At 43.0% G+C, this 18468-nt stretch overlaps 1 protein-coding gene across 4 annotated transcripts in view; it reads left to right on the forward strand.

Annotated features, from left to right (window-relative positions):
- The first annotated feature begins 592 nt into the window (after nt 1–592).
- The window catches only part of ZNF429 (zinc finger protein 429), a 38042-nt gene continuing 20166 nt past the window's right edge, over nt 593–18468 (forward strand). Inside the window, exon 1 of one of the 4 annotated variants that reach the window (XM_034945660.3) lies at nt 593–868. In XM_034945660.3, coding sequence (XP_034801551.2) covers nt 866–868 — 3 coding nt within the window. In that variant the 5' untranslated portion in view covers nt 593–865. Of the gene's footprint in view, nt 869–1084; nt 1175–18468 lie in introns of those variants that run through there. The other 3 variants (XM_034945659.3, XM_063600072.1, XM_063600071.1) reach the window with 3 other exon arrangements.

An 18468-nucleotide genomic window follows, 5' to 3' on the forward strand; every position in this document is an offset into this window, starting at 1 on the left:
TGAGACATCAATCAATATATGTAAGAAGTACATTGGTTCAGTCTGAAAACGTGGGACAACTTGAAGCAAAGGCAGGAAGACACGAAGCTGGAGGGAGCTTCCAGGTCACAGATAGGTGGACTCAAATTCTTTTGAGTTTCTGATTGGCCTTTAGTTCCCAGCTTGAGTTTTCCTTAGTAATTTTGGGGGCCCAAGATATTTTCCTTTCACATTGCTCACATATTAAAATGATAATACTTTAAACATATTGGGTTAGTTACATTATTACAATCAATTCCACGTGTTTCATGTTTCTTTTTAAAGTTTGGCTACTGGAAAATTAAAAATTCACATGTGGCTCACATTTTATTTCAGAGGACTGCCTCCTTTTTAAAATCTCAGGCTGCCTGCTCAAAGGACCAGAAGCTAGGAAGGTGATAAAAGCTAAAATTTAAAAGTAATTGTTATTATATTCTTTTCATTTGTGACTAGCCATATAGTATATTTATAAATGCATATGACCTTACACACAAGGTTCAATGCAAACACCCTCTAGGGTGGGCCTGGCTCAGCTCGGAGGAAAGCCTGCCTGAAAAGGCTGCAGCTAGGCTGTCACGCTTCATTCTGCCCAGCAACTGATCACCCTCTGTCACTCAGGGCCTGAGAGGGCGGGTCTTAAACATTATCCAATCAGGCACGCAGCTGGAGCGGACAGGACGGTTTCCGGAATATGGCGGGGCTTTTGGCTCTCGCTGCAGCCAGAGCTCCAGGTCTCGTCTTCATTTCTGTGTCCTCTGTTCTTAGAGGCCCAGCCTGTGTGGCCTTGTGACCCGCAGATATTGGGAGATACACGGCTAAGACTCCAGGACCCCCTGGAAGCCTAGAAATGGTGAGAGTGCCGAGTCTGACATCCCGAGAGAGGGGGAGGGGCTGGTCGGAACCGTGGGAAGTGGCCGTGGCGGACTTAGGTCTCCCGGCAGTCAGCTCCACAATCTGCGCCCGGAATTCTCCTTGCCCAGCTCGGCTTCAGTCCCCTTCAGCCATAAGATGGCGACTGTGCTGACAGCCGGGCCCCGGGCGTCCTGTCTTCCCTCCGCAGTGACTGTGCCTGACGTGTAGCCCTGTCTGGGGAGCTCTGCACGCGCAATTCCGCAGTCTCTCCCAGATTGTGCAAGAACCATGGGAGGGGCGTCAGGTGAGAATAGTGACTCGGGATGCGGGTTCATGAGCGGGAAGAGCTTTGGTCCGTGGGGTTCCCAGTTCCCATTCTCTCCTATTAAAAATCTATGGGAGTGGCCGGGCGCGGTGGCTTATGCCTGTAATCCCAGCAATTTGCTGGGAGGCGGGCAGGTCACTGAGGTCCGGCATTCGAGAACAGCCTGGCCAACATGGTGAAACCGCCTCTCTGCTAAAAATACAAAAATTAGCCGGGTGTGGTGGCAGGCATCTGTAATCCCAGCTATGTGGGAGGCTGAGGCACGAGAATCGCTTAAACCCAGGAGACCAAGATTGTGCTATTGCACTCCAGGCTGGTTGACACAATGAGACTATCTCAAACAAAAAAAAAAAAAAAAAGGGGGGGGAGTCACTGCAAAATATTAAAGAATTTAATTAAAGAGTGGTTCTAAAATTGTAAAGCACCCAGCTGTGGGATGTAGTTTGTGGTCCTTTGGAGGAGCTTGAAGGAAAGACTTTGCGCATGGTACAAAAACGCAAATTCAGTTATTGGTTAGGTAGGGTTACGTAGTTTCTTAATTTCCATCTTCAGCTTACAAAATTTCCTGGTTATGTAATCAGAGCTTAATTCCAGTTAATAGTTAACCCTGTATTTGTTTTCCCCAGTGTAGTAATTTACAAAAAAAAAAAGCATTTGAGTTAGTTGTTTTTTTTTTTGAGACGGAGTTTCGCTCTTCTTGCCCAAGCTGGACTGCAGTGGCGCGATTTCGGCTCACTGCAACCTCCGCCTCCGTGTTCAAGTAATTCTCCTGCCTCAGCCTCCTGAGTAGCTGGGATTACAGGCAGGCACCACCACGCCCGGCTAATTTTGTATTTTTAGTAGAGACGGGGTTTCTCCGTGTTGGTCAGGCTTATCTTGAACTCCCGACCTCGGGTGATCCGCCCATCTCGGCCTCCCAAAGTGCTGGGATTACAGGCGTGAGCCACGGCACCCGGCTTGAGTTAGATTTTTTAAAAGTAGGAATTCAGGCACTACAGCCACCTCAGTCGAATTGCCTAGCACTTAACTATTTTCACTCCCTACACAAAACTGATCTTCCCCTGCATTTTTCACAGGTGTCCTAAGCAGGGTCTCAAGTCTACTCCCACGCCCCCCATTCCTCCAGCCTAACTCTGGCTTGCAGTAAAATACAAAATTTCCATTTCCTCCTGACAATCCCAAATGCCAACTCCCACTCCCTAATTCACACTATTAACTATTTGTCCTTTAGTGTACATTTTTGATACTGTATTTTAATTAAACATTTTTGACAAAGCATTGGATGGCACATTTTAAAAGATTTGTTTTCTGTTTATAAATATTTTCCATAAGAAGAAAGCAAGGAATAATCTTCTGACACTGTATTGTAAAAAAATCTTTGTCTCTTTTCCTTTTATCTTCTCTAGGCATAGAGATTTTATGAGAATGTTTTGGCATCAAGGTTTTTCTTGGAATTTTTGTGGGGTGATGTGTCCTCAGCCACCCTTTAGTTTTTTTCCTGGTCCTGGGTTCCAGTACTGTCTGTGAATAAACCAAGATATCAGTCATGGCTATGTCTGCAAGACTGTCTAATGAATATTAATTCCTGGGTCATTTTCTCCCATAGGACAACCTGTGGTATGGAGTGTAGCCTCTGAAGGGAGCAGGTGGATTCCCTGGGGCTGAGAGGAATCTCCTGGTGTACTTTTCGTTTGAAAAGCTAACCCCTTCAGATGTTAAGACTGTGTTCACCCAGCCCGACTTTCCTTTCTTTGGGCCACATTGCTGGTCACCCAATCAAATGCTGGTATTGAGTTGAAAACAAATAATTTCTGACCCCTTGATTCTCTACAATTTGTGAAAAAAGACTAGTATCTCTGCCGGGCATGGTGGCTCACACCTGTAATCCCAGCACTTTGGGAGGCCAAGGTGGGCGGATCACCTGAGGTCAGGAGTTCGAGACCAGCCTAGCCAACATGATGAAATTCCGTCTCTACTAAAAATAGAAAATTAACCAGGCGTGGTGGTGCATGCCTGTAATCCCAGCTACTCAGGAGGCTGAGGCAGAAGAACTCGGGAGGCGGAGGTTGCGGTGAGCCGAGATCGTGCCATTGCACTCCAGCCTGTGCAACACGAGTGAAACTCCATCTGAAAAAAAAAAAAAAGTGATATCTCAAAAGACAAAAGAAACCCTGACCCCGGTGAGATGAGGCGAGAAATTGCAAAGTAAAATGCACTTGGGACACTTACTGGAACATAGAGCAGTCTCCTGAGAGGGTGGTTATTGAGCACTTAAGTGACTTAAGTGAGCGGGATGGGTAGGAGAATCTCTCAAGTGATTGAACTTGACACATGAGTCGGACACATCTGTTTTCTTATCAGCACTGCCACTCCCTGGGTTTGTCACTTTGAAAAGATTTGTTCACTTATATTGACTTCAGTTTTTTAACTCTAAATTGCAATTTTTTAGTAGAGCTTGAAAGGTAAGAAAATATTTACAAAGGGCATAAAAGAGGTGGGTTTCAGAAAAATCTATCTTTTTTTTTTTTGTTAAAAATTCTCATGTACCTTTTTCTTTCTTAGAGTGAGTTTAGAAATTTTCTCAGGCTTTTTTTTTTTATGGCTGGGTGATTTCAAACAGAATTCCAAGGCTTAGATTTTGGAATGCTACCAAGGAAAAGAATAGGGAAAAATCTCTTCCATTTTGGCTGTAGAAAATGAATGCATTTCCAGAAGAAAATGTTGTAGATAATAGGTGAGTTACATGAATTCATGAAAACATCAGTTGTTTTTGCCAGATAAATTTCTGACAGTGAATATCTCTGTTCTATATCCTGTTATCTTTATTTCAGAGTTTAATGCTGTATTTTTTAGATGAAACTTGGTACCTCCTAGAAGTGTTCCCATATGACTAATTGTTTACTACATTTTTTTTTTTTGAAATGGAGTCTTGCTGAAGGCTGGGGTGCAGTGGTGCAATCTTGGCTCACTGCAACTTCTGCCTCCTGGGTTCAAGCAATTCTCCTGCCTCAGCCTCCCGAGTAGCTGGAACTACAGGCGCACACTGTCGCGCCAGCCTATTTTTGTATTTTAGTAGAGACAGGGTTTCGCCGTGTTGCCCAGGCTTGTCTCGAACTCCTGAGCTCTGGCAATCTGCCCCTCCTAAAGTGCTAGGATTACAGGCATGAGCCACCGTGCCCGGCCTACTACATGATTTTTTAATGGAAATAATAAAATAATACATTTATAAAGGAATAGATACTTTTGCTTTTCTTATTGAGGTATGAAATGTAAGCATTGTAAAATTGCCTTGTTTTATATGAACATTGAGTAATTTTGCTGGATTTTTCGAACACTTAGTTTCAAAGACCAAGTGAATAACTCTGACATGGAAATTAAAACTTGAGCCCAGTGACTCCAAGCTAAGGCTAATATTGAGCCTGCAAAAGAAGGTTATTTAAGATCCAGTTAGTTCTTTCTGGGGAGCCTCCCCTGCAGGTGTCCCTGCCTGCTCACCCCAGCCATGGAAGGAGGCTTTATCCTGAGAGAAGCTACAGAGCCCTGGAAAGCTGGGAGCCCACAGGCAGATACAGTTACAGTTAAGGTGGAAGGGAACTGGGAGGATCTTAATGAAGATAAAGTTGTCCTTGTTTTGAGACAGTTTTTAGACTTTGTAAAATAGAACAAAGTTAGATTTGTATAAAAAAAAGAAAATTGAATTACCAAGGAGTATTGCAACAGGAGGAAATACCAACCATAAGAGCTTTAAGGATTGCAAAGTTTAGGCAGACAAAGCCTTTCTTTTCTTTTTTTAATAATTTTTTTTTTTTTTGAGATGGAATCTTGCTCTTGTTGCCCAGGCAGGAGTGCAGTGGCACGATCTCTGCTTACTGCAACCTCCACCTCCTGGGTTCAAGCAATTCTCATTACTCAGCCTTCCAGGTAGCTGGGATTACAGGTGCCCGCGACCATGCCCGGCTGACATTTGTATTTTTAGTAGAGGCGGGGTTTCACCATGTTGGCCAGGCTGGTCTCGAAGTCCTTACCTCAGGTGATGACAAGGGCTTTCTTTCATAGGGGTGAGCAAACAAGATTAGAAAAAAGATGGGAGGGGAATGGCAAATGGACGGTAAAAACATCAGATTCTAGATCAGAGAATGTTTTATCCTGAGGTCAGCATGTTCTTAGAAGGGAAGTAGAATGGGGTTGTATGTTGGCTCAGACGGAGGGCAGCCCAAAGTCCAGGAACCTCTGGGAAGGAGATAAATTTCAGCGAGGTCTGATATGGAAGTACAGGAAAGTGGTCCCAATCCAGGCTCCAAGATAGGGTTCTTTGATCTCACGCAAGAAAGAATTTAGAGTGAGTTCATAGAGTAAAGTGGAAGCATGTTTATTAAGAAAATAGAGGAATAAAACAATTGCTACTTCACAGACATAGCATCCCAGAGGGCTGCTGGTTGACCACTTTATGGTAATTTCTTTTTTTTCTTTTTTTCTTTTTTTTTTATTGATCATTCTTGGGTGTTTCTCGCAGAGGGGGATTTGGCAGGGTCATAGGACAATAGTGGAGGGAAGGTCAGCAGATAAACAAGTGAACAAAGGTCTCTGGTTTTCCTAGGCAGAGGACCCTGGGGCCTTCCGCAGTGTTTGTGTCCCTGGGTACTTGAGATTAGGGAGTGGTGATGACTCTTTAACGAGCATGCTGCCTTCAAGCATCTGTTTAACAAAGCACATCTTGCACCGCCCTTAATCCATTTTACCCTGAGTGGACACAGCATATGTTTCAGAGAGCACAGGGTTGGGGGTGAGGTCATAGATCGACAGGATCCCAATGCAGAAGAATTTTTCTTAGTACAGAACAAAATGAAAAGTCTCCCATGTCTACTTCTTTCTACACAGACACAGCAACCATCCGATTTCTCAATCTTTTCCCCACCTTTCCCCCTTTTCTATTCCACAAAACCGCCATTGTCATCATGGCCCGTTCTCAATGAGCTGTTGGGTACACCTCCCAGACGGGGTGGTGGCCGGGCAGAGGGGCTCCTCACTTCCCAGTAGGGGTGGCCGGGCAGAGGCGCCCCCCACCTCCCGGACGGGGCGGCTTGCCGGGCGGGGGCTGACCCCGCCACCTCCCTCCCGGACGGGGCGGCTGGCCGGGCGGGGGGCTGACCCCCCACCTCCCTCCCGGACGGGGCGGCTGGCCGGGCAGGGGCTGACCCCCACCTCCCTCCCGGATGGGGTGGCTGCTGGGCGGAGACGCTCCTCACTGCCCAGATGGGGCGGCTGCCGGGTGGAGGGGCTCCTCACTTCTCAGACGGGCGGCTGCCGGGCGGAGGGTCTCCTCACTTCTCAGACTGGGCGGCTGGGCAGAGACGCTCCTCACCTCCTAGACAGGGTCGTGGCCGGGCAGAGGCGCTCCTCACATCCCAGACGGGGCGGTGGGGCAGAGGTGCTCCCCACATCTCAGATGATGGGCGGCCGGGCAGAGATGCTCCTCACTTCCTAGATGGGATGGCGGCCGGGAAGAGGCGCTCCTCACTTCCTAGATGGGATGGCGGCCGGGCAGAGACGCTCCTCACTTTCCAGACTGGGCAGCCAGGCAGAGGGGCTCCTCACATCCCAGACGATGGGCGGCCAGGCAGAGACGCTCCTCACTTCCCAGACGGGGTGGCGGCCAGGCAGAGGATGCAATCTCGGCACTTTGGGAGGCCAAGGCAGGCAGCTGGGAGGTGGAGGTTGTAGCGAGCCGAGATCACGCCACTGCACTGCAGCCTGGGCACCATTGAGCACTGAGTGAACGAGACTCCATCTGCAATCCCGGCACCTCAGGAGGCCGAGGCTGGCGGATCACTCGCGGTTAGGAGCTGGAGACCAGCCCGGCCAACACAGCGAAACCCCGTCTCCACCAAAAAAAATACGAAAACCAGTCAGGCGTGGCGGCGTGCGCCTGCAATCGCAGGCACTCGGCAGGCTGAGGCAGGAGAATCAGGCAGGGAGGTTGCAGTGAGCTGAGATGGCAGCAGTACAGTCCAGCTTTGGCTCGGCATCAGAGGGAGACCATGGAAAGAGAGGGAGAGGGAGACCGTGGGGAGAGGGAGAGGGAGAGCGGTAATTTCTTGATTATATGCTAAACAAGGGGTGAATTATTCATGCCTCCCCTTTTTAGACCATACAGGGTAACTTCCTGATATTGCATTGGCATTTGTAAACTGTTATGGCACTGATGGGAGTGTGGCAGTGAGGACAATCAGAGGTTACTCTCAGGGCCATCTTGGTTTTGGTGGGTTTTAGCTGGCTCCTTTACTGCCGTCTGTTTTATCAGCAAGGTCTTTATGACCTGTATCTTGTGCCAACCTCTTATTATGCAACTTAGAATGCCTTAACTGTGGGCCATGTGCGGTAATTTCAGCACTTTGGAAGGCTGAGGCGAGTGGATCACCTGAGGTCAGGAGTTCGAGACCAGGCTGACCAACATGATGAAACCCCATCTCTACTAAAAAAAAATATATAAAAATTAGCTGGGCATGGTGGCGGGCACCTGTAATCCCAGCTACTTGGGAGACAGAGGCAGGAGAATCACTTGAACCGGGAAGGTGGTGGTTACAGTGACCCGAGATCACGCCACCGCATTCCAGCCTGGGCGACAGAGCAAGATTCCATCTCAAAAAAAAAAAAAAAAGGAGGAAAGAATGCCTTAACTGTTTGGGAATGCAGCCCAATAGGCTCTGGTTTAAATGCCTCTGACAAAAGTATTTTATTTTTACCACTGAAGACAAATTCAGCTACCATTTTTATGAGAGCAAGAAGAAAATGTGCAGAGTCTATGTCTGGCTTATGTGACAGGTAAGAATAGAGAGCACCATCTAAGTCTTTTTTTTTTTTTTTTTTTTTGAGATGGAGTCTCACTCTGTCTTGCACGCTGGAGTGCAGTGGCGTGATCTCGGCTTACTGCAAGCTCCGCCTCCTGGGTTCACACCATTCTCCTGCCTCAGCCTCCCAGTAGCTGGGACTATAGGCGCCTGCCACCATGCCCGGCTAATTTTTTCTATTTTTCAGTAGAGATGGGGTTTCACTATGTTAGCCAGGATGGTCTCGATCTCCTGACCTCATGATTCACCTGCCTCAGCCTCCAAAAGTGCTGGGTTTACAGGCATGAGCCACTGCACCCAGCCCTTAGTCTTAATGGGAATGGGGTTTCTTTCCATAAACTGTTTCTGGCACACAAAGGATAGAGAATTTTATTAATCACAGCTGTTTTCTCGGATTATCCACGTGCTTTTTATTTTCCCACCTCTTTTCTTTGTCCTATACATTTCTTCCATTTGACTTCTCCTGGATTTTATCTTTTATAATAAACCAGTAAACATAACTACAGTGTTTGCTGAGTTCTCTGAGTAGCTCTGTCCAATTATTAAACTTCATAGAGGTTATGAAAGTCCTGAATTTTTAAACAGTAGCTCAGAAGCATAGATGGGCCCATGGGGTTTGTGACTGGCATCTCCAGTAAGGACAAAGTTGTGGGACCAAGCCCTGAATCAGGGTCTGTGCTGACTCTGGGTGGTGTCAGAATTCAAATGTTAGACATTGAGTTGCTGTTGGAGAATTGCTTGGTGTTAAGCAAACTACAGATTTGGTGCCAGAAGAAAGATATCACAGAGGCCTGTCCTGGAATAGAACTCTTGGTATCTGGAAATGGGAGGCTCTGCTCTCCTGTACACAGGCTTTCACACTGCCCATTGTCCTGTGATTCCAGGTGTCCTCTTAGGGTAAGAGAGGATGAAAACTTAGAGGGAACGATCTCTGATGACAGACTCCCTTTTCCTGCAGCTGCCACCACGTGATTCCCACCCACTCACATACACACCCACTAGACATTGACATGTCCACATCCCTCCCAGAATGAGGCACCACCCTCAGGAACTTCACCACAGCATTTTTGATCCCAGTGTTCCTTCCCAGAAATGCACAAAAGTGTCTACAAGTCTCCTGGAATATTCCTACTCCCAGACACAATCTGCAGCAGCAACCTGTTTTTCTCCACCACCTTAGGGTTCTGGGCCACCTGTTTGTAATCTCATCTGCCTCCATGGACCTAGAAATCAGTACAGCCCCACCTGGGCCATTATCTGTAGCACAAACCAGTCTTTTCACCTACATAGCACTCTCCCCCAACTAATGAAGTTTTTTCCTTTTAACTTTTATTTTTGGTCTAGGGGTACACATGCAGGTTTATCATATAGATAAAATTGTCATGGAAGTTTAGTGTAGATTATTTTGTCACTGAGGTACTAAGCATAGCATCAAACAGGTATTTCTTATTCTCTTTGTCCTCCTACCCTCCACCCTCAACTAGGCCTCAGTGCTTGTTGTTCCTCTCTTTGTGTCCATGTGTGCTTGTTATTTAGCTCTTATAAATGAGAACATGCATTTGGTTTCTTTTTTCTGCATTAGTTTTCTGAGGATAATGGGCTTCACCTCCATTCATGTTGCTGCAAAGGACATGATCTTGTTCTTTTTTTTTTAAAATAACCACACAGCATTCCGTGATGTTTATATACCATATATATTTTATACACACACACACATATATATTTTTTATTTATTTTATTTTTGAGATGGAGTCTAGGTCTGTTACCCAGGCTGGAGTGCAGTTTTGCAATCTGGGCTCACTGCAACCTCCACCTCCCAGATTCAAGTGATTTCTCCTGCCTCAGCCTCCCAAGTAGCTGGGATCACAGGCACGCACCACCACACCCAGCTAATTTTTGTATTTTTAGTAGAGACGGGGTTTTGCCATGTTGGCCAGGCTTGTCTCGAACTCCTGACCTCAAGTGATCTGCCCACCTCAGCCTCCCAAAGTGCTGGGATTACAGGCATGAGCCACTGTGCCTGGCCACCATATATATTTTTATTTTTTTAAATTATTTTATTTTGTTTTATTTCATTTTATTTTTTGAGATGGTGTCTCACTCTGTCACCCAGGCTGGAGTGCAGTGGCGTGATCCCCGCTCACTGCAGCCTCCACCTCCCAGATTCAAGTGATTCTCCTGCCTCAGCCTCCCAAGTAGCTGGGATTACAGGTGCGCACCACCACGCTTGTCTAATTTTTGTATTTTTAGTAGAGACAGGGTTTCTCCATGTTGGCCAGACTGGTCTCGAACTCCTGACCTGAAGTGATCCCCGTGCCTTGGCCTCCCAAAGTGCTGGGATTACAACTGTGAGCCACTGCGCCTGGCCTTTTTTTTTTTTTTTTTTTTTACTTTTTTATAGTAGCCATTCTGACTGGTGTGAGATGGTATCTCATTGTGATTTTTCTTTGCATTTCTCTACTGATTAGTGATAAGAAAGAAATACTCATCAAATACTTGTTAGCCACATGTATATCTTCTTTAGAATGGCATCTGTTCATGTTTTTTGCCTACTTTTTAATAAGGTTGTTTTTTCTTGTAAATTTGTTTAAGTTCCTTTTGAATTCTGGATATTAGACCTTTGTCAGAAGCATAGTTTGCAAATATTTTCTTCTATTCTGTAGATTGTCTGTTTACTCTGATTTTTTTGTGTGTGTGGTATTTTTTGTTTTTTGTTTTTTTGCTGTGAAAAAGCTCTTTAATTAGGTCGCATTCATCAAATTTTGCTTTTGTTGCAATTGCTTTTGGTATCTTCATCATAAAACTTTGCCAGTTCCTATGTCTAGAATGGTATTTCCTAGGTCATCTTCCAGTATTTTTTAAGTCTTTACTTAATCTTGAGTATATTTTTGTATATGGTATAAGAAAGGCGTGCTGTTTCAGTCTTCTACATAATGTTAGCTAGTTATTCTAGCACTATTTATTAAACAGAAAATTCTTCTTACGTTCCTCTTGTCAGCTTTGTCAAATATCAGATGGTCGTAGGTGTCAGCATTATTTCTGGGCTCTCTATTCTGTTGCATTGGTCTATGAGTCTGCTTTTGTACCAGTACCATGCTGCTTTGGTTTCTATCACCCTGCAATATAGTTTGAAGTGGGGTAAAGTGATACAGTGCCTCCAGCTTTGTTTTTTTTTTGTTTTTTTAAATTTTTTTATTTTTTTTATTTTATTGAGACCTAGTCTCGCTTAATTCCCCAGGCTGGAGTGCAGTGGAGCAATCTTGGCTCACTGCAACCTCTGCCTCCTGGGTTCAAGCAATCCTCCTGCCTCAGCCCCCCAAGTAGCTGGGACTACAAGCATGTGCCACTATGCTCTGCTATCATCATTATTATTATTATTATTATTGTATTTTTAGTAGGGACGGGGTTTCACCGTGTTAGCCAGGATGGCTTCAATCTCCTGACCTTGTGATCCACCCGCCTCAGCCTCCCAAAGTGCTGGGATTACAGGTGTGAGCCACCATGCCCAGCCGCTTTGTTCTTTTTGCTTAGGATTGCATTGGCTCTTTGGGCTTTTTTTGTTGTTCCATATGAATTTAAAAACAGTTTTTAGTTGTGTTAAGAATGTTTTTGGTAGTTTGATAGAAATGGCATTATTTCTGTATATTTCTTTGAGCAGTATGGTTATTTTAATGATACTGATTTTTTTCTGTCCTTGAGCATAAAATAGTTTTTGATTTGTTTGTGTTAGTTCTGACTTCTTTAAGAAGTGTTTTGTAGTTCTTGTCGTAGAGATTTTTCACCACCCTAGTTAGCTGTACTTCTAGATATTCTATTCTTTTTGTGGCAGTTGTGAATGGAATTATGTTTTTGATTTGGTTTTTGGCTCGGATATTGTTGATGTGCAGAGATGCTGCTGATTTTTGTACATGTATTTTGTATCCTGAAACTTTGCTGAAGTTGTTTTTCAGTCTAAAGAGCTTTTGCACCAAGACTATAGGGTTTTCTAGATATAGAATCATGTCATCTGCAAACAGGGTTAGTTTCCTTTCCTCTCTTCCTGTTGGGATGCCTGTTATTTATTTCTCTTGCCTGATTGCTCTAGCCAGGACTTCCAATTCTATGTTGAATAAAAGTAGTGAGAGAAGTCATCCTTTTCTTGTGCCAGTTTTTAAGAAGAAATGCTTCCAGCTTGCGTCCATTCAGCAGGTTGGCTGTTGATTTGTCACAGATATCTTACTATTTTGAAGTATGTACCTTCAATGCCTAGTTTGTTTAGGGTTCTAAACATGAAGAATGTTACATTTTATTGAAAGCTTTATCTACGTCTATTGAGATAATATTGTGTTTTTTGTCTTTAGTTCTGTTTATGTGATGAATCACATTTATTGACTTGTGTATGTTGAACCAACCTTGCATCCCAGGGATAAAGCCTACTTGATCATAGCAGATTAGCTTGTTGATGTGCTGCTGGATTCAATTTTACAGTATTTCATTGAGGATTTTTGCATCAGTGTTCATGAAGAATTTTTGCCTGAGTTTTCTTTTTTTTGTTTTATGTTTGCCAGGTTTTGGTATCAGAATGATGCTGTTACTATATAATGAGCAGGGGAAGAGTTTCTTCTCAATTTTTTTTAGTAGTTTTAGAAAGTATAATACCAGCTTTTCTTTGTACATCTAGTAGAATTCAGCTGTGAATCTGTGGGTCCTGGGCTTTTTTTTGGCTGGTAGGCTATTTACTAATTCAATTTTAGAGCTTGTTATTGTTCTGTTCTGGGCTCCAGTTTCTTTCTGTTTGGTATTGGGAGAATGTATTTGCCCAGAAATTTATCCATTTCTTTTAGATTTTTTTTTTTAGTTTGTGTGCATAGAGATGTTTATAGTAGACTTCAGTAGTTATTTGTATTTTTGTGGGGTCAGTAGTAATGACCCTTTTGTCATTTCTTTTTTTTTTTTTTTTTTTGATATGGAGTCTTGCTCTGTCACCCAGGCTGGAGTACAGTGGCTCGATCTCAGCTCACTGCAAGCTCCGCCTCCCAGGTTCACGCCATTCACCTGCGTCTGCCTCCCGAGTAGCTGGGACTACGGGCACCTGCCACCATGCCTGGCTAATTTTTTTTTATATTTTTAGTAGAGACAGTGTATAGCCAGGATGGTCTCTTATCTCCTGACCTTGTGATCCACCCACCTCGGCCTCCCAAAGTGCTGGGATTACAGGCGTTGTCATTTCTTATTGTGTTTATTTGAATCTTCTCTTCTTACTTCACTAAACTTGCTAGTGGTTTATCTTATTGATTTATTTAAAAGATTTAACTCCTGGATTTCTTGATCTTTTGTATGACTTCTTATGTCTAAATCTCCTTCAGTTCTGATCTGATTTTGGTTATTTCTTGTCTTCTGCTAGCTCAGGGGCTGGTTTGCTCTTGCTTCTCTTATACTTTTATTTATGATGTTAGGTTGTTAAATTGAGATCTTTCTACCTTTTTGATGTGAGCATTTAGTGCTGTAAATTCCCCTTTTAACCTCACATTAGCTGTGTTGGAGAGATTCTGGTGTGTTGTATCACTGTTCTCATTTGTTTTAAAGAACTTCTTGATTTGTGCCTTAATTTCATTATTTACCCAAAAGTCATTCAGATGAAGATTGTTTAATTTTCATGTAATTGCATGTTTTCAAGTGTTTTTCTTTGTACTGAATTATATCTTTTTTTTTCTTTTTTTGAGATGGAGTCTTACTCTGTCGCCCAGGCTGGAGTGCATGGCACCATCTCGGCTCACAGCAACTTCCACCTCCCGGGTTCAAGTGATTCTCCTGCCTCAGCCTCCTGAGTAGCTGGGACTACAGATGTGCGCCACCACGCCCAGCTAAATTTTTATTTTTTTATTTTTAGTAGAGAAAGGGTTTCACTGTGTTAACCAGGATAGTCTCGATCTCCTGACATCGTGATCTGCCCACCTCAGCCTTCCAAAGTGCTGGGATTACAGGCATGAGCCATCGTGCCCAGCCCTGTATTATATCTTTATCTTTATCAAGTTGTGGTCTAAGTGAGCATTTGGTATGATTTTGGGATTATTGAATTTGCTGAGGATTGTTGTGTTTCTGATTGCGTGGTCAATTTTAGAGTATGTGACACATGGTGATGAGAACGATATATATACTATGTTGGTTTCAGATGAAGAGTTTCATATATGTTTATTAGAATGATTTGGTCAAGTGTTGAGTTTAGGTTCTGATATCTGTTAATTTTCTGCCTCAAGGTGGGAAATTAAAGAAAATAAAATTAAATTAAAAAGAGAAAGAAACAAGGTTTCCTGTATTAGGCTGACTTATCCTAGAGGCAGTAACAGGCACAGCCCACATCCAGGAAAAGTCTTGATAACACTATTTAAGAAGCCAGGGCTGGAAAGAATGTGCTCTGGAGACTCTCCCAGCATTCCCTCAACATAGGGAGAAGAGAAACAAATTTTCCTTTCTCTTATGATTCCTGTTTTTCATTTAAGCAGCACAGTGAAGGTCATGAGATACCTGAGCAGGCCTGGATTGCAGCCACCTAGGCACCATAGTGAAGGTTATAAGATAAGCCCATGCAAGGCACTAGAGCAAGCCTAGGTAACAGCCATCTGGGCCGCATAGTAAGAGTCATATATAAGTCTGAGTTATAAACCTGTCATAGTATGATTAACTACTTTTGTTCTGTTTCTGTATCCTTGCTTTCACATCACTACGCTTTGTGCCACTGTAGGCTTATTTCAAGTTAGCCCACCCTCTTTAGAAGTGTATGTAAAAGTTAAATGCTGTCTTTGTCCTTGGCCCAGTCTCTGGATGTTAATCCACTGGGTCTGAGTGCACTCAATAAAATCCTCCTTTTCTACCTATCGGTCTTTCCAGTCTCCTAATTCCCACAACACAGTGATCTAAGTGTCTGCGGAGTGTTGTAGTCTCCTACTATTGTGTCAGAATCTACATCTCTTTATAGGTCTTCTAAGAACTTGCTGTATTCATGTGCACCCATGAATTTTTTTTTTTTTTTGAGACAGTTTCACTTTTTTGCCCGGGCTGGAGTGCAGTGGCATGAACTCAGCTCACTGCAACCTCCTGGGTTCAAGCAATTCTCGTGCCTCAGCCTACTGAGTAACTGGGATTACAGGCACCTGCCACCATGTTTGGCTGGTTTTTGTTTGTATTTTAGTAGAGATGAAGTTTCACCATCTTGGCCAGGCTGGTCTCAAACTCCTGAGCTCAGGCAGTCCACCTGCCTCAGCCTCCCAAAGTGCTAGGATTACAGGCGTGAGCCACTGCGCCCGGCTAACACCCATGGATTTTTTTAGAACACCTTTTTCTCTTCTGCTTTTTCCTTCATAAACATTCTTTCAAGTGTACACAGGGTGCCCAAGGCTACACCTTAGATACCTGAATCCAGTGTCTACTAAAATTCAGATGTCCAAGGGTTCAGGGACATGTCCAGAGACTTGGTTGTTGTAGGAGAAAATATAAATTAGAAATAAGAGGCTTTATTCTCCTACCTGAAAATAATGGAAGATATTTTGTTCTTTTTTCTTAAAGCATTTAGATTATATGTAGATATTTTTCTCTGATTTTTGGAAATATATGTAAATCATAGTAACAGCTAAATAAACCATTTGTCATTTTTTTTGACTCAGGGTTGTCTTTCTCTAGGACCTCATAACCATTGCTTTGTTTTTGCTTTGGGAAAGGTTTTATTTTATTTTTTCATTTTTAGTCTTGTAAAGTAGACACAGAGTTGTTTAGATTAAAGCTCATTTTAAGAGTACACAAAAGTTGAGCACAAAGATAATAAAGACTAGAAAATACTAAGTTCCTTTGAGAGAAAACTGATTATCCAGGGTAATTATCTGATATTTGCAGTCCGAAGTACTTACACAGAAAAAGCAAGAGCAGTTCAGTGTATAAACTGAAAAGTGGAATCTGTAGTTGTACTTTGGTTTCTATTTATTACTTCAGAACAATTAACATAGTTATTATGTGTAGTGTTTGTCAACAACCTGCACTCATATTAATAGCATTTTCTATAATAGTATGAATATAAGGCCACAATATTTACTTTGAATACCTTAAATAGGCACTTCAATATTGTTCTTTTTACTTTTGAAATATAAAGTGTTTTAACTGAATTATGGTTACAGACAATTTTTAAAAGTTCTACAGACATCATGACTAGTACACAAAAATTATTTATACATAGATATTTGTATCTAACATCAAAGGAAAACTCACTACAAAATTGTTACAGTAGATATTAGTCTGAAATGCTCATTAATTTCCCCAAAAGGACTAATTATATGTGAGCATGGTTTCAGTGTCTTATTTCACTAAATTTGAATGCTGCTATTACAGGACAAATCAACATGATGAGTGATGTGGCCACCCAAAACCATAATAGCTCTTCAGTTAACTATGTTTCAATCTCAAATACATTCCACTATATAAACAAAGTCAGGTTCCAGTTCTTATCAAAAAGCTCTAGTGGAAGTTGTCACATGTATTTCACAATAGATCCCCCATTTGATGGCTAGGAGATAAAAGAGCAACAGACATGAAAGAAAAACCTTATGAAATTCTACTGAGAATGTGCCCTTTTTCTTCATAATGCTCATGTTTCTCATGCTGACAATAGCTGTGCATTTTGGGTGTTTTCAGAGAAATTCCTTTTAGGGGAATATTTTCTGGCCTACTTGATCAATCTTGTATCTAATCTGAGTTTTCTTCTTAAGATGCTTTTAACTTAGTTTGTTCTCAGTAGAATCTTGCTGAGATGGAGAGCTGCTTTTCTCTCTCATGCTTTGGGTGTCTGTTTCAGAAGGCCTATTAATATCCTGTGGTTTGTGTGAATTAGGTGGGCTGTCACAGTGAGAACTCTTGGAGCATCTGCACTTATCCTGGAAATCCAGCAGTATTTTTTAATGTCACAATTATAACTAGAAACTGAGGCTGAAACACTGCTCCCATTCCCATTATTATGAAGGCACAATTCTACCCAGGAGGCCTACAGGATCTCCTCATGCAGCTCAGGCTTTACTCTCTGATGTGGCACTGGAGTGCTGCTATGGCAATTGGGGTTCATGTATGATGTGAGCTGCCAGCTGTGAGCCCTGTGCTGTGAGCTGTGTTTCAGTGGCAGATGGTAGGAGTCGAGAGGACACTCGTCATCAGGAGAGGGTAAGCAGGAGTGCTCTAGCCCAGTGCTTAGGGAGTAGAGGAGCCATTGCTTTAAAATGTAAATAGCCAAAAAGATAGCACCCCATCCAGCCATTTCTGCAGGAGAGTGAGAGCCTACCTTCAGCAGCCACCTGGTTTTAAGTTGGAACATTACCTCCTGTCGTGAAGATAGGAAAAGTTTATTTTGTCATTGACTATAACCCATTGGCATGCACAGATGGCCTCTTAAATTACCAGGTGAATTTAGGATAAACTCTGTATGACATGGTGCTGTAAGTTCTTCCACTTGTGGACTAATTATAATGACTATTTTTCTGTCTTTGCAGTCTCTTAAGCAAATTGACTGTGGTGCATGTCACATTCTGGTTTACATGTGTATAAAAACTCTTTTGTTCTATCATTATGGAGTTTCTCTGCAGCTGGATACAATTTTTCTTTTAATTATATTTTCCAAACACTATCTAGAATTACCATACATGATATAAACATATTAGGTGCCAGCCAGGCTTTACTCTAGAGGGTACTTTTCCTCTCAGGCTTCCAGTCAACTCACAGTTGTGCTGCAAAGTGCATGCTGTCACTGGGCATCTCTAATCCCAGCACTTTGGGAGGCCAAGATGGGCAGATCACCTTGAGGTCAGGAGTTTGAGACCAGCTTGGCCAACATGGTGAAACCCCGTCTCTAAAAAAATACAAAAATTAGCCGGGCATGATGGCAGGTGCCTGCAATCCCAGCTACTTGGAGGCCGAGACAGGAGAATTGCTTGAACCCAGGAGGCAGAGGTTGCATTGAGCCAAGATCATGCCATTGCACTCTAGCCTGGGCAACAGAGTGAGACTCTGTCTCAAAAAAAAAAAAAAAAGTGTATACTGTCCCATAAATATGCAGGCAGAATCGTGTCTCTTTGTTATCTATAGTCCTCTACAGTCACTTCTAGAGGGATTAGATTTGTACAAATGTTACAGGGTGGAAATCAACCATTTTACCTCTTTCAATGACTCTTGTGTCTTCAAACCTGAAACTGATTAAGAGACCATGGAGCCAAGAAACCAAATCAGAGTAACACGTGTGCATTGAGTAGACATGTGGACATGAGAATCTCCACTTTCCCCTTCCTCCTCTTGGTAAACTGCTCACAAATGTTCAGGTAACATCTGCTACTGCTACTCCACCTATTCAGGACCTAAATCTGCAGCTGGAAATTCTGAATCTAGGTCATGAGATTTGGAAAACAGAAAATCTTTTAT

Source organism: Pan paniscus, chromosome 20 (assembly GCF_029289425.2).
Source record: "Pan paniscus chromosome 20, NHGRI_mPanPan1-v2.0_pri, whole genome shotgun sequence".
In the NCBI taxonomy this organism is placed as follows: Eukaryota; Metazoa; Chordata; class Mammalia; order Primates; family Hominidae; genus Pan; species Pan paniscus.